At 41.6% G+C, this 15,447-nt stretch overlaps 1 protein-coding gene and 1 long non-coding RNA gene across 7 annotated transcripts in view; one reads left to right on the forward strand and one right to left on the reverse strand.

Moving 5' to 3' along the window:
- Positions 1–15,447, forward strand: part of LOC140493513 (uncharacterized) — a 151,581-nt gene that overhangs the window by 69,738 nt on the left and 66,396 nt on the right. The gene's annotated exons all lie outside the window — the stretch shown is intronic.
- The window catches only part of LOC140493511 (protein phosphatase 1 regulatory subunit 12A-like), a 160,487-nt gene that overhangs the window by 5,457 nt on the left and 139,583 nt on the right, over positions 1–15,447 (reverse strand). For 4 of the 5 annotated variants that reach the window (XM_072592017.1, XM_072592018.1, XM_072592019.1 and 1 more), the window contains 7 exons: positions 13,571–13,627; positions 11,534–11,550; positions 8,839–9,120; positions 7,367–7,496; positions 7,139–7,243; positions 1,868–1,918; positions 47–97 (listed from right to left, as the gene is read on the reverse strand). In XM_072592017.1, coding sequence (XP_072448118.1) covers positions 47–97; positions 1,868–1,918; positions 7,139–7,243; positions 7,367–7,496; positions 8,839–9,120; positions 11,534–11,550; positions 13,571–13,627 — 693 coding nt within the window. The remainder of the gene's footprint in view (positions 1–46; positions 98–1,867; positions 1,919–7,138; positions 7,244–7,366; positions 7,497–8,838; positions 9,121–11,533; positions 11,551–13,570; positions 13,628–15,447) is intronic. The other variant, XM_072592020.1, reaches the window with a different exon arrangement.

Below are 15,447 nucleotides of genomic sequence, written 5' to 3' on the forward strand. Positions count from 1 at the left end.
TTGTTTCAAAATAAATGTGCAACAGGGAGGGGAAAAAGCCTCAAACCTTTAATTCTTCCTCAAGTTCTGAAATTCTTCTTTCTAAAGCCTTTCGCTCCTGTTAAAAGAAGTCTGAATCAATGCAGAGGCATGAATAGCATTAAGTCAATAAGTAGTCTTGTAGAAATAAAGACCTTCCAGCCCACTGTGTCTGTGTGTGGTGCTAGCTGATCAAATGGAACTCTCTATTCTAATGTCATTTCTATGCCCATGCACCATAAATTTTACATATTAGTTATGACGAATGTTTATCCAATTCCCATTTAACTTGCCTGCCAGTTTCTGTCTTGACTTGTGGTAAAATACTATATATTTCTAATAACCCCCCCATGATGATTCCATATGTTACAATGTACCAACCAATGGAAATCAAATTCATCCTTTTGTAGCTTTTCAATATTGTCAAAGGCGAACACGATCTACCTTAGCATGTCTGCTACTTAAAAAGCAGAAAAACATCACCACCTCCCTGAATCCTGCAGCAACCCTGTTCCCTTCCCCAAACACACACACTTTTACGACAAACACCACTTTGGTGAATTTTTGGTGTACCTTTTCTATGACTCCTTTCTAGGACAGATTGTCCAGAACTGTACATATTACATTTAAACATGGCCTTACTCAATTTCTTGCACAAATTCAGCATCAATTCCTTGCTTTGATATTTAGATTTTCTATGTTTTTTACATAAATATAGGGGTACTACATGGGTAGTGTCCCTATCTTGGACCATGAGGCCTGAGTTCAAGTCCCATCTGCTCTAGAGGCATACAATAACATCACTGAATAGGTTAGTTAGAAAATATCCATAAATACTAAATCCTATTTCTTGTTTTTAAATTACTTTTTCTTGTTTTCCAACTTTTAAAGATCAACATGTCTAATTAACTGTTTCGTGCTCTCGGAACATAATTTAAGGTATACTTATTCACTCAAAATGTTCTGCTTTTTACTTCTCCATTGCGAACTATATTTGTCATGCACCTTCTTACACGTCTGTACTCTTCAACATTTCTTTTAAGTCTGCCAAGTCTCCTAACTTCTAGTAATTTGCCCAAATGATTTATGCAGATGAGATTGAGGTACACCACTCATAACATCTTGCTAATCTAAAAATAAAATTTACTTCTGCCCTTCAGTTTCCTCTAACAAGATACATGCAAATAAATTTGAGCTGGAATCAGTTATTTGGCCCCTCAATTAAACCCCTGGGTGACTGCCTGTGTGGAGTGTGCACGATCTCTCCATGTCTGTGCAGGAGTCTTCCAGTTTCATCCCACAATCCAATGATTTACAGCTTAAATGGACTGGCCATGCTAAATTGCCCATGGTGCCCAGGAATGTGTAGGATAGGTGGATTAGCCATGGTTAATGCAAGGTTACAGGATAAGGTGGGTCTTGGTGGAATGTTCTTCGGAGGGTTGAAGAAGACATGATTGGCCGAATGGCTCCTATCTGCACAGTGGGGATTCTCTAATTCTATTCTAGGATTCTAGATCAGCTTCTGATGTGGATTGGAAGTGGATTCAGAGACAATTCAGCTAACAGTTCTAACAAAGTTATCAGTCTGAATGTTAATTCTGTTTGTCTTGACAGAGACTGCCTGATCTGATGAGTATTTCAAGCATTTTCTGTTTTAGTTTTTCTTATTTTGAATAATCTAGTATTTTGTTTTTGTTTCTTCATGTACATGTGTAGCATCATCTCTTAGTTTATAACGTTCTCAGGATGACTAATTGCCAACATCAGCCAGCACCCAATACTCATTTTCGTAATTACAGGTGTTCCGTATCTGTTCCCAGTATTACTTTGGGGATCCTTTACTCACTTTCTTTTCCATCTCCAAGTGGACAGTTCTGTCTGCGAACCTTTCTTGCATCTATAAACCCATCAAATAAATAGACAAATCAAAAAAAGTCATAGTGTAAGTATGAGAACAGAGTCATCTCTATTTAACACAGTCTGAGCAATAATGAGGACATGGTGTGTTTATTTAATTTTATTTTTAGATTTAGTGTTCTGGATAGTAAAACTTCTTGCAAGGGAGAACATCAATGGCAGAAGCCTTTAGCAGCTCAGTTTGCCATTGCTGTTTCCTGCCGCTATCTTCTAGCATCATGCCATTTGCTTCTCTTCATGGGTGACATCTACCTATAAGCAAAGAACCCACGTGATTAAGATACTGTTTGCCTTCAAAACATTTTTGAAGGAGGATAAAGATTTACACAAAGTCTTGGAGAAAAAGCGCCTTCTATTTAGTGCCCTTTATAACCTCAGGCCATCCCAAGTCAGTTAAGAAGCTCTGAAGCATAGTAACTCCTGTATTGCGGGCAATACAGCAACCACTTTGCAAACACAAAGCTGTAACAAAGCAACAGGTTGGTGACCAGACAGTCTTGTTTCATCGATTTGGATGAATAACAAATATTATCTAAGACAACAAGGAGAATTTGTCAATTCTTGTGCAAAAGTACCAAGGCATCTTGCTTGTCTGCCTGGAGCTGATAGGCAGGGCTTGTTTAATGAACCATTCAAATGATAGCACTGCCAAAAGTGCAACCTCGATTGTGTTCGAGTCTCTGGAATGAGGCCTGAACCAATAATCTTTTGGTTCAGAGATAAGAATGCTATCAAATAAATTATGGCTGATACCTAAAGGACTTCTGTTTCTTTCCTCTGAAGTGGTAGATTCTCAAAAATGCAAGGATTCCACCCATATGAACTCTTTTCAACAGTACCATAGTTTGTGAAGACAAAAATATTTCATTCGTTAACTTGGCAGCACTATAGGCCATCACAACTGTGTCATGGAGGTGGATGTTAAGAGGCCTGGAAGTTGGATTGCAGGCCAGCCTTATTTCCAAGATAATTTTTAAAAAGTCAACATTTCAGTCATTGATTTGACTTAGGTTTATCACAACTTGGACAAATTGTCAAAAACCTTTATTGGTTTCTCTATCCACATCATGCTGCCTATGCTGAGTACTTCCAGCATTTTGCTTTATTTCATATTTCTAGCATCTACAATATTTTGTTATCCCTTCAATGGCTTAGTTCTGACTAGTCTGGCAGATGGACCCAGGGCAACTGACCCTGAATAACTAGATGAATAGATTGAGGGCAACCAAAGACACTGGTGCCATCAGTCAAGGATCACAAAATGTGTCATGTCAGAACAGCACTTCAGGAGAAAATATAATAGACATGCAGCACTGCATGGAACTCAATAAAACACACTGCTGGATTGTTCAAATCAATTAATCAAATATCTTCTAGGAGTCTGAGAAGGGCTGTGATTCTGTACAATCCCACAAAGTTTCTACAATGGTAATTTCCTGCATGGTAAGTCAAAAGAGGTCAGAAGAATAAGGTGGAGCCTGTAAATGCACCAATTTCAATCTACAAATGGTAGATTTTATTTAAAATTTGCAAGTTTCCCACCTGTTCCTTTGAACTTTCATAAGTGGCTCTACAATTACTGTGACGCCTTACTGTATCCACCATCACAGCACATCCAGTCATCAGCTTAAATGAAAACCCAACACCAGGTTCATTGATCAGCAAATGAGTTTAAGAAGAAACAAAAAAAGAGAAAATGCCGGAAAATCTCAAAGGGTCAGTTAGACGCGAAACGTCAGCTTTTTTCCTCTCGTTACAGATGCTGCAAGACTTGCTGAGATTTTCCAGCATTTTCTCTGTTTTGGTTTCAGTAGACAATAGATAGGCGCAGGAGTAGGCCATTCAGCCCTTCGAGCCTGCACCGCCATTCAATATGATCATGGCTGATCATTCCTAATCAGTATCCTCTTCCTGCCTTATCTCCATAACCCTTGATTCCACTATCCTTGAGAGCTCTATCCAACTCTTTCTTAAATGAATCCAGAGACTGGGCCTCCACTGCCCTCTGGGGCAGAGCATTCCACACAGCCACCACTCTCTGGGTGAAGAAGTTTCTCCTCATCTCTGTCCTAAATGGTCTACCCCGTATTTTTAAGCTGTGTCCTCTGGTTCGGCACTCACCCATCAGCGGAAACATGTTTCCTGCTGCCAGAGTGTCCAATCCTTTCATAATCTTATATGTCTCAATCAGATCCCCTCTCAGTCTTCTAAGCTCAAGGGTATACAAGCCCAGTCGCTTCAGTCTTTCAGCGTAAGGTAATCCCGCCATTCCAGGAATTGACCTCGTGAACCTATGCTGCACTCCCTCAATAGCCAGAATGTCTTTCCTCAAATTTGGAGACCAGAACTGCACACAGTACTCCAGGTGTGGTCTCACCAGGGCCCTGTACAGCTGCAGAAGCACCTCTTTGCTTCTATACTCAATTCCTCTTGTTATGAAGGCCAGCATGCTATTAGCCTTCTTCACTACCTGCTGTACCTGCATGCTTGCCTTCATTGACTGGTGTACAAGAACACCCAGATCTCTCTGTACTGCTCCTTTACCTAAATTGATTCCATTGAGGTAGTAATCTGCCTTCCTGTACTTGCCACCAAAGTGGATAACCATACATTTATCCACATTAAACTGCATCTGCCATGCATCTGCCCACTCACCTAACTTGTCCAGGTCACCCTGTAATCTCCTAACATCCTCATCACATTTCACTCTGCCACCCAGGGTTTCAGATTCCAGCATCCGCAGTAATTTGCTTTTTTTAAGAAGAAACAAGATGGGAATAGACGAGACAGCCCTTGAGAATGCTCTGCCAACTAATAGGATTCACAACTTTAACCTCAACTCTACTCTCCAACCAATCCCACGTTCCTTATTTTCCATAAATACAGTGACCTCATCTGTGAGTATATTCAATGATTGAATATCCTCTACACTTTGGGATACAGAATTCCAAAGATTCTCATAATCCTATGAGGAATTAAATTCTCCCTAACCTCAGTCTCGAACTCAGAGTGTGGCTCCAGTTTCTAAACTCTCCAGCAAGGAAACCAGTTTTTCTGTATCAACCCTGTCAAAGATGTACAGAATCTTAGAGGTTTCAATGAGGTCACTTCTCATTTCTCTCAACTTTAAACGGTATGAGCCTCTTTTACTCTTGTATGGGTCTAGAATTGTATTTTATTCCAGTGTATTCTCTTAGTTACAATATTTCTCAACAATATCTTACTTCTCTTTCAAATGGTTTGACTTTATATACCCTCACAGTATGTGCTTTTGGCATGGGGGACATGTGATACAGGACAGGTGCCCAGCCCACCAGCTTCCTAACCACTTTTGAGCTCAGTCTCATAACAGAAAATGGTGGGCTCCAAAATCGGTACCTTCCCACTACAGGTAAACAAACAATTATTTATATATTAATCTCCATCTCACGCTCATCCATGATACAGTCGGCACGGACAGGTGGCTGGAAGTGGGGTTTCCTCTTGTTTTAACACAGTATTTAAAATCAAAGGAAGGAGATACCATCCTCTAGGTGAGGGGCTGTGTGCCCTTTGTACTGTGGGGGTACAGTGACACACACTGATGGAAGTAAACCCCTTCTTTCCTTCCGACATGAAATTTAAAACCCAAAATCCCACCTCCCTCGTTCTTATATGCCAAACACCTCCCAGCGCAAACCGCCCCCTCACTGACATCACTCTAGCATCCATTGGGCCTCCATTGTTGGCCTGCCTGCCTACATCCCTGCAATGCCCATTATGGGCATTGCTGGGCTTTCAAGAGCTGCCGGCCAATCTGATTGACTGGCAGCTCCATACAGTGGGCCTTTCTCCAGCAAGGGGCAGATGTCCAACTCTGCTTCAATTGAGCATGCTTACAGCACTCTTATGGCCATGGAGAAGGCTTTTTGTTGGCCTGTCAACTTGCCAACTGTTCTTCCCAGGATGGGGCAAGTGAGCTATCTGCTTCATGTTGCAGTTGTATAACACTCTGGTGCGGCCTTATCTGGAGTATTGTGTACAGTTTTGGTCGCCATACTATAGGAAGGATGTGGAGGCACTGGAACGGGTGCAGAGGAGGTTTACCAGGATGTTGCCTGGCATGGTAGGAAGATCGAATGAGGAAAGGCTGAGGCACGTGGGGCTGTTCTCATTGGAGAAAAGAAGGTTTAGGGGAGATTTGATAGAGGTGTACAAGATGATTAGTGGTTTAGATAGGGTTGACAGTGAGAACCTTTTTCCGCATATGGAGTCAGCTGTTACTAGGGGACACAGCTTTAAATTAAGGGGAGGTTGGTATAGGACAGATGTTAGGGGTAGATTCTTTACTCAGCGGGTTGTGAGTTCATGGAATGCCCTGCCAGTATCAGTGGTGGACTCTCCCTCTTTATGGTCATTCAAGCGGGCATTGGATAAGCATATGGAGGTTATTGGGCTAGTGTAGGTTAGGTAGGCTTCGGTCGGCGCAACATCGAGGGCCGAAGGGCCTGTACTGCGCTGTATTTTTCTATGTTCTATGTTCTGTTATTTTTTGTCCAAGGTGTTGGGGTGACAACTTGCTGCCTTTTCTTAAAGATTCCTGGATTTGTTTCCTCCTTCAGAAGGATTGAAAGTGCATGGTTTTTGGAAACTGTGACCTCCCCTGAGTAGGATGGTTACGGGGCAAGGATGAAGTGTGTCTTTTAAGAACCTGCTCTGTACTTGCCACGTCCCTGCAGATGCTTTAAATCAAATTGCTGTCAAATCCACCCTCCGTATGAGAATCAAAGAAATTGGAGCCCAGCATCTCCAAGGCAGCATCTGTATCAATTCTGGCAGTACCTAAAGACTTCTTTAACCCTAGAAATTCCATATGTTCCAAAGTAGAAAGTAATTCTATGATCACTGCACGTAAAAAGGAAGTATATTCCTTCACTGTAGCATGATTCTGGGCTCAGAAAAGGAAGCTGTTTAAGTGCATGAGTTAATTGGTGAGGTTGGACATGTTTCAAACACACACAAGTTATCAAAACTGTGTGTTGACAGTTCATAAAAAATTGGAAATGCTGGTGCAAAGTGACCCCCCACCAATTCTGGAGATGTACATTGAAAACACAGCATTCATTAATCGTGTCCTGATTTGATTGACGATGCATTAATCACACTGACCCTTAACAATTAATTCTATCCATGGGTACATTTTAAGGGGACGGTTTCATACCTGCATGGCCTTCTCTAGCTCCAGCTTTGTCTGTGCGATCTGCATCTGCACCTCCTGCAGTTGGTCCCGAAGTTGGACATTCTTTCTTTGAAGCTCTTCATACAGCTGTTACATAGAAAAACAGAGATGAGGTTTTCTAAACAACATTTTTGATCAGCAACATAGTACAACATTACATCAGGGATGCCTCTTGAGCAGAATTAGATTTAGTCAAAGCTCCAGATTTACCTTTCTGTAGCCTCTTTTATCGGTCTCAATCTCCCCTTGACCTATTTGAGTAGGCTGCAAGCTAGTGTCAGAGTATGAAGATCCTTCTTTGTTTGCAAGATGCCCTTGGCTGCTTCCTGAGGTATATCCCCTATAAATGAAGGCAGGAGAGACAGAAATAAAGTAGCAACTTCTTAAATATACTTTCTCAACCCACATTTATATCTGTTGAGACTACTGACAGTGGATCTGGTCACCAGATTATAAAAACTGCAACAGAATCAAAGAACTTTTAAGGTGCAGTCAGTCGATCGTACTTCCACTGGTTCTTCAAACAGGCATCATTACTGAGTGCCAATCTCCTGCTTTTTCTTCACTGTAGAGCTCCAAACTTTGACAATAGCAGGAATCAAAAGTATAAGGTGTTCCAATGCCAGGTGCAAACTTCAAAACTATTTATATATTTCCTACTAAAACGGACCTTCTAAAATTGTACCATTTATTTTATTGCCATTTACACATCACCTCGGAATGTTGTAATCTTGTCAATACATGTGATATGTGCTAGAATGAACTAACTCCCAAACCTATGACCACATTATTGACATGGCTGCTCTATTTATAATTTTTGTATAATGAGGGGAACTATCTGGTTCAGATCATGCTGCAGTTCCTCCATTATAAAGACTAGTCACAACAAGTTAACCAAGATTCGGAGATGCCGGTGTTGGATTGGGGTGTACAAAGTTAAAAATCTCACAACACCAGGTTATAGTCCAACAGGTTTAATTGGAAGCACACTAGCTTTCGGAGCGACGCTCCTTCATCAGGTGATTGTGGAGGGATCGATCGTAACACAGAATTTATAGCAAAAATTTGCAGTGTGATGTAACTGAAATTATACATTGAAGAATTGATTGTCTGTTAAGCCTTTCATCTGTTAGAATACAGTGATAGTTTCACTTCTTTCATGTGTAAATCACAAAACCCTTTTTTTTTAAGTTGCATTCTCGGGTTAGCTGTTAACAATGGTGATAGCTAGACAATATGTTTAAGGTGTTGGCCCCCTGTGTTCTCTGTCTATGACCTGATGTTTAGATTGATTCCAATCTAAAAAGTGAGATAACAGAGTTTTACATAAATTCATGCAGTTTTTGAGCTCACAGTTCTACATGAATGTATGTAGTTTTTGAGCAAAGTGCAATGTAACTCTAAAAGTACAAAAAAATTCACCACACGAAATATATGTGTGCATGTGGGTCTTTGTCTGTGTGTGTGTGTGTGTGTAGTGAGTGCAGAGTGTCTTAAGTCTGTGAGGGGGTGCATGTGTGGGAGTGTGTGTGTCTATAAGGGTGTGTGCGGGTGTCTGTGTGTACCTGTGTCTATGTGTATGTGAGAGTCTGTGTGTGTAGGAATATGTGTGTGTGTGTGTGTGTGTGTGTGTGTGTGTGTGTGTGTGTGTGTGTGTGTGTATGTAGTGCAATGGTGATCACCTGTAATGTGACATGAACCCAAGGTCCCGATTGAGGCCCTCCCTATGGGTACTGAACTTAGCTATCAGCCTCTGCTCGGCCACTTTCCTCTGCTGCCTGTCCCGAAGTCCACCTTGGAGGATGGTCACCCGAAGGTCCGAGGCTGAATGTCCTGGACCACTGAAGTGTTCCCCAACTGGGAGGGAACCCTCCTGTCTGTTGATTGTTGTGCGGTGCCCATTCATCCGTTGTCGTAGCCTTTGCTCGGTTTCCCCAATGTACCATGCCTCCGGGCATCCTTGCCTGCAACGTATAAGATAGACAACGATGGCTGAGTCACATGAATACCTGCCATGTACAAGGTGGGAGGTGTTCCCACACGTAATGGTGGTATCCATGTCCACAATCTGACACGTCTTGCAGCGTCCACCGTGACAGGGTTGTATGGAGTTGTCCTGAGAGCCGGGCAGTTTGCTACGAACAATGATCTGTTTGAGGTTTGGTGGTCCCATGGTGAGGAGTCACTGATAAAACTACACAGTGACATCAACAAGTTTCATCCCACCATCAAACTCACCATGGACTACTCTCGATTGTCTGTCTCATTCTTGGACACGGGCATCTCCATCAAGGACAGACACCTCAGCACCACACTCTACCGCAAACCCACAGACAACCTCACAATGCTACACTTCTCCAGCTTCCACCTAAAACAAGCCCTACGCATACAGATCTGCTCAGATGAGGAGGAAAGTGACAGACACCTGGAACTACTCAAGGATGCCCTCACAAGAACGGGGTACTTTGCTCAACTCATTGACTGCCAATTCCGACGTGCCACAGCAAGGAACCGTAATGACCTCCTCAGAAGACAGACATGGGCTGCAACTGACAGGGTACCCTTCGTTGTTCAGTACTTCCCAGGGCTGAAAAATTATGCCATGTTCTTCGTGACCTGCAACACATTATCAATGAGGATGAGCCCCTCAGCAAGACCTTCCCCACACCTCCACTACTTGCCTTTAAACAACTGCCAAACCTCAAACAGATCATTGTTCGTAGCAAACTGCCCGGCTCTCAGGACAACTCCATACAACCCTGTCACGGTGGACGCTGCAAGACGTGTCAGATTGTGGACATAGATACCACCATTACGCGTGGGAACACCTCCCACCTTGTACATGTGACTCAGCCAACATTGTCTATCTTATACGTTGCAGGCAAGGATGCCCGGAGGCATGGTACATTGGGGAAACCGAGCAAAGGCTACAACGGATGAATAGGCACCTCACAACAATCAACAGACAGGAGGGTTCCCCCCCAGTTGGGGAACACTTCAGTGGTCCAGGACATTCAGCCTCGGACCTTCGGGTGACCATCCTCCAAGGTGGACTTCGGGACAGGCAGCAGAGGAAAGTGGCCGAGCAGAGGCTGATAGCTAAGTTCGGTACCCATAGGGACCTCAACCGGGACCTTGGGTTCATGTCACATTACAGGTGATCACCATTGCACTTCACACACACACATACACACTGACACAGGTACACATAGATGCACACACAGACACCCACACATGCACCCCCTTACAGACTTAAGACACTCTGCACTCACTACACACACACACACACACACACACACACACACACACACACACTTTCTCACACTCACAACCCCCACCCCAGACAGACACACACAGACAAAGACCCACATGCACACATATATTTTGTGTGGTGAATTTTTTTGTACTTGCAGAGTTACATTGCACTTTGCTCAAAAACTACATACATTCATGTAGAACTCTGAACTCAAAAACTGCATGAATTTATGTAAAACTCTGTTATCTCACTTTTTGGATTGGAATCAATCTAAACATCAGGTCATAGACAGAGAACACAGGGGGCTAACACCTTCAACATATTGTCAGCTATCACCCTTGTTAACAGCTAACCCGAGAATGCAACTTTAAAAAAAAGGGTTTTGTGATTTACACATGAAAGAAGTGAAACTATCACTGTATTCTAACAGATGAAAGGCTTAACAGACAATCAATTCTTCAATGTATAATTTCAGTTACATCACACTGCAAATTTTTGCTATAAATTCTGTGTTACGATCGAGCCCTCCACAATCACCTGATGAAGGAGCGTCGCTCCGAAAGCTAGTGTGCTTCCAAGATAACCAAGCTAGTTTAACTTCTCATCAGGATTCAAACAACCAATGTATAAATCCCAACCATTTCAGAAACCATCAGAACTCTCACAAATCTTCAATCAAGATTTCTGTAGGCCTTCAACTCATTGATTAATGGTCACCAAAATGGAGGTCTTCAAAGATTTGCCATCATGGACACTGTGAAAATATCCCCCCACCAAGAGCTCATGGTTAAATATACTACCAAATGTGATATTGAAATACACAAGCAGAGCAACCTATTACAGGATAATGGAGTATATGAAAGACTACTCAGTCTACATTAGCTGTTCAAGGCTGAAGACCCCAAAGGCTCGCTGCTGTTCAGTCCAGGTTCTCTGATGAGCCTGAGGAACTAATCTAGCACAGCAATTGGGATTCTATAGTTAACCTGGGCTAACCTTCACTTGGAGGTGGAAACATGAGCCAGTGATCCCAACTTGATAGAATATTTGTCAGTGTTAAGTAAGGATAGAATATATCTTGGCGAAGGCCGGGTGAGGAATGAAGGAGATGGAATCCTTACCTGGTTAGATAATCAATCTGCAAAAGAAAAAGAGAATACAAACTGAGAATAAGAAAAGAAATAAATAAAGTGTGAATAATAATTTAAGAGCAAGAAACAATCCCTATTGAGACCCCCATTTGAATTGATACAATTTATTAAGTATCTCTCACTGTTACTGGGGTGCTATAATTTCTAGTTCTTTAACAATTTCTTTCCTATAAATCCTCAGGAGGCCTTTGGCTAAGACTGGTTGCTGAAAATGTTACGTATTCAGAATGCACCACTGCCAATCTACATCCTGATCTGCCATATAAATTCTCATTCAGGTTCGACTCACCATCAAACCACATTATTGCAACACTCTGCCAAAAACCCACCCTCCATATACTTAAAATGATTCAAATAAAATGCCTCTATCCTATCCTACACACTGCTATTAACTCCCATCCTAACAATTTAGCAACAATACAAAAGTAAAACACTGTGCATGCTGAAATCTGAAAAACAGAAAATGATGGAAATGCATCTAGTCAGGCAGCATCTGTGGATGTTTCAAAAAACAGTTAACAATAATACCAAAGTGACACGCAATGCCAGTGGTAATGAGGTGGTGAGTGGATCAAGTATCAGTGGAGGAGTATTTAGAGTCAGCGATCATTGTATCATCAGGTTCAGGATGGTGTTGGGGAATGACACACAATAATCCAGAGTAAGGGAAATCAATTTTGAGAGAGCTTTTGGAGTTATGCACTGACCTTCAAAGTTTAGCGTCATCTGCAAACTGAAATGTTGTCACCACAAGAATTATGCAGTGGTTAACCCTGCCAATATTGTATGGACAGATGAATCTAATGCAATAGAATGGTGAGGCTGAGGTCAATGAGTTTCTTCCCACTGAATGCTTCCTCCACCACTGCATTACACAAGCAGTAATGGCTTTCATAACTCTGCCAGCTCAGTCGGTAGCAGTGTTACAAGGCCAGTCTTGGTGATGGGAATTGAAGTCTGTGCCCTTGCTACAATCAGGGCTTCTTCCAAGTGATGTTCAGCACAGAGGACTACCTCAGCTGAAAGTTGTAGGAGGCGATCAGTAGATTCCCTTGTCCACATTTGAGCTGATGAGATTTAATGGAATCCAGAATCGACATTGAAAATTCCCGAGGCCATTCCCTCCTCACCAACATTCTCTCAAAATTGTGAAGCCAATAGGAAGATCCACACACACTGATCAACAGACACACAGCTTTTTCTTGCTGGAGCTATTGTTGAGCCCAAAAGTCAGAGGTCTGCACAGCAACAGGAAACGTTATTGGGAAAGTTCCTCCTGTCTAGACATCATTGTGCTGCCATCTCCAATGAGTCTGTCTGGTTGGTGAGACAGAACACAGCAAGGGTTGGTGACATTTGGGATGTTGTGTGTAAAGTATGACTCGGTAAATATGATTATGTCAGACTGTTGCTCGATAGCACTCCCAATTTTAGCACAAGTCCCAAGATGTTAGTGATAAGAACTTCGCTCGGTTGACTGGGCTTGTTTCAAAGTCATGTCTCGTATTTCAGTTGGAAAAGCAGTCTGGTTTTATTCTTATGGTTCTTTCGTGGTTTGAAAAATGGAATAGCTTGCTCAGCCTGTTCAGAGGGCAGTCATCACATAGATGGTTTAAAATCACATGCCTAATTACACCAGATAACAGACTATATGAAATTTTATCACAATTGGATATTTCACAGACACCGTTACAGATACTAATATGAAAACTGACTGACTTTAAAATTTCTTATGGAGACCTATACTAAGATTTGAACTCATGTCCGTGTATGATTTGTCTGTAGATTGGTCAGTCCCATAAGTATCACTGTGGTGGAAAGGCTGAGCAGAGACACTATCAGGCATGAAATAAGACAGAGCATAAGATAGCACGTGATCTTTAACACAGACACCTCCCTATAGAGCACTAATATATCAAAGAATGGTCCAACACACAGCAGTAGCAGCTACTTTAAGTTAGTCTTGTATTGCAGTGTTAGCAGCCTGAATGGGTGCCTGATCCATACCTGCCTCTTTTCAGATTCCACCACATCGTCACCAGAGTTATCCTGGTCATTGTCATCCTAGAGAGACAGAGCATTTATGTAAGCATATCATCAGATCCTTGGAAACAGCATCAAGTGATTGGCCAAGTCCACTTTCAAATTCAAAACTCCTTATGTGAACAGCACTAGTGTTCCAGTACAGATATAGTGAGACATTTCAAATTTCTTCCACTCACTGAACTCAATAGCCCGGGCAATCTTTACTCCCTTCAGCATCTCAGCAAAGTGAGGAATGATTGCCCACACAGTGGTGAAAGAATTCCAATGCTGACTCTGTTAAAATAATTTTCAAACAGGACTGAGTGTACCCTATCATTCTGCACAAAGTCACAGTAATGAGGAGTTAACACAGTACTGTTGGAATCTGTGTGCGTTGGCACAGAAATCAATCATCTCCATTTTCAGAGAAGTTAACATTATCATGGATTTTAAAGATTACATTTATCCACAGTTCAGAAACATACCATGCAGCACAGGTATCTATGCCAGCTTTCCTGCTCCACAAGACCCAACCTTCAGAATATGTTATTTAATTCTAATACTAACCCATTCAATTACTTTACATCTCTGTAAGTACGTTGATGCTATTTGCCTCAGTGACTCCACATTACAGCAAGTTCCTTATTCTTAAAACTGCAGATAGAGATGTTTCTCCTGAATTCCCCATTGGCTGCTATGTTTATGGCCTATAGTTTTGATCTCTCCCACAATCTCGAACACATTTTCCACATTTGCCCTATCAAACCCTTAAGTTCTGTCAAAGGCCTCTCCCCTGGGTCTTCTCTTTTCCCAACCTGCATAGTTTTTCCTGATAATTATAATTTCATACTTACGAATTTGTGAACTTGCTCTACGGCCCACATATCCTTTAAGGATAGAATGGGTATTTAATTAGTAAAATCTAACCTGTTTGAAATAAATCATTTCTCCTCTCACATGGCATTTTCCAAAATTTATTTGTGAATAAAGCTTTCAAATTTGCAATCCACACTTCCTTCAAATAATTTTGAAAAATAGCTAAATACCTAAAACAAAACGGTGAGTGAATGAGGCTACAACGGTCACATAGTGGTTCTTATATTTGCAGTAAAATTAAAGAGCAGAACCTTGTACTGATGAACCTTGTGCACTTTAGAGGGGTCAAAAGGAATCTGTATGAACAAATTAGCGTTGACAAAATATTTGAACAAAGGCCTTGGAGTTAGAAGCAATCTAGAGACAAGGACGAGACGGACACTAATAAGGAATAGGGAAAAACTGTACCAGACCAAATGATCCTTGACTGGGTGAAGAAAACATTAACGATATTTATATCTGACCTCGAATGGGCATCTGTTTCTTCTGTTTGTGTGGTGCAAAATTGGAATTTGAATAATGAGATGCCCATGTGGTAAACAAATGGTATGAATATATTGCATCTCCTGGATTCCTCTGAATTGTTCGAGCTACCCCTTCTCCCAGTGTAGGTTTGAATAAACAATTGAAAACTTGTACTCAAGACAGATTACTTGAAATAAGCACAACAAAGAAACGAAAGAGAAGAATTTAATCTATTCAGCTCACAAAGTGCTACTGACACATTCACATAATTCTAAGCATTATATCAGACCACCAGATCTGTCTCCAACTAAATAAGCTCTCAGCAAAAGTACTGAAGTGCAAGGCAAGAACATCTGGAGGGGCTCGGATTTTTAGGTAAAGACAGAGAGAGAAAAAAAATTTGTATTTACGAAGAGCCGAAGCAAGCCCTTATGACACTTCAAGCAAAATATTTTTAACGTGGCCCGCTGTTAGGTTGGCGAACGTGGCAGCAATTATAAATTGTATAAAAAGGAACC

Source organism: Chiloscyllium punctatum, chromosome 22, assembly GCF_047496795.1.
Source record: "Chiloscyllium punctatum isolate Juve2018m chromosome 22, sChiPun1.3, whole genome shotgun sequence".
NCBI classification, from domain to species: Eukaryota; Metazoa; Chordata; class Chondrichthyes; order Orectolobiformes; family Hemiscylliidae; genus Chiloscyllium; species Chiloscyllium punctatum.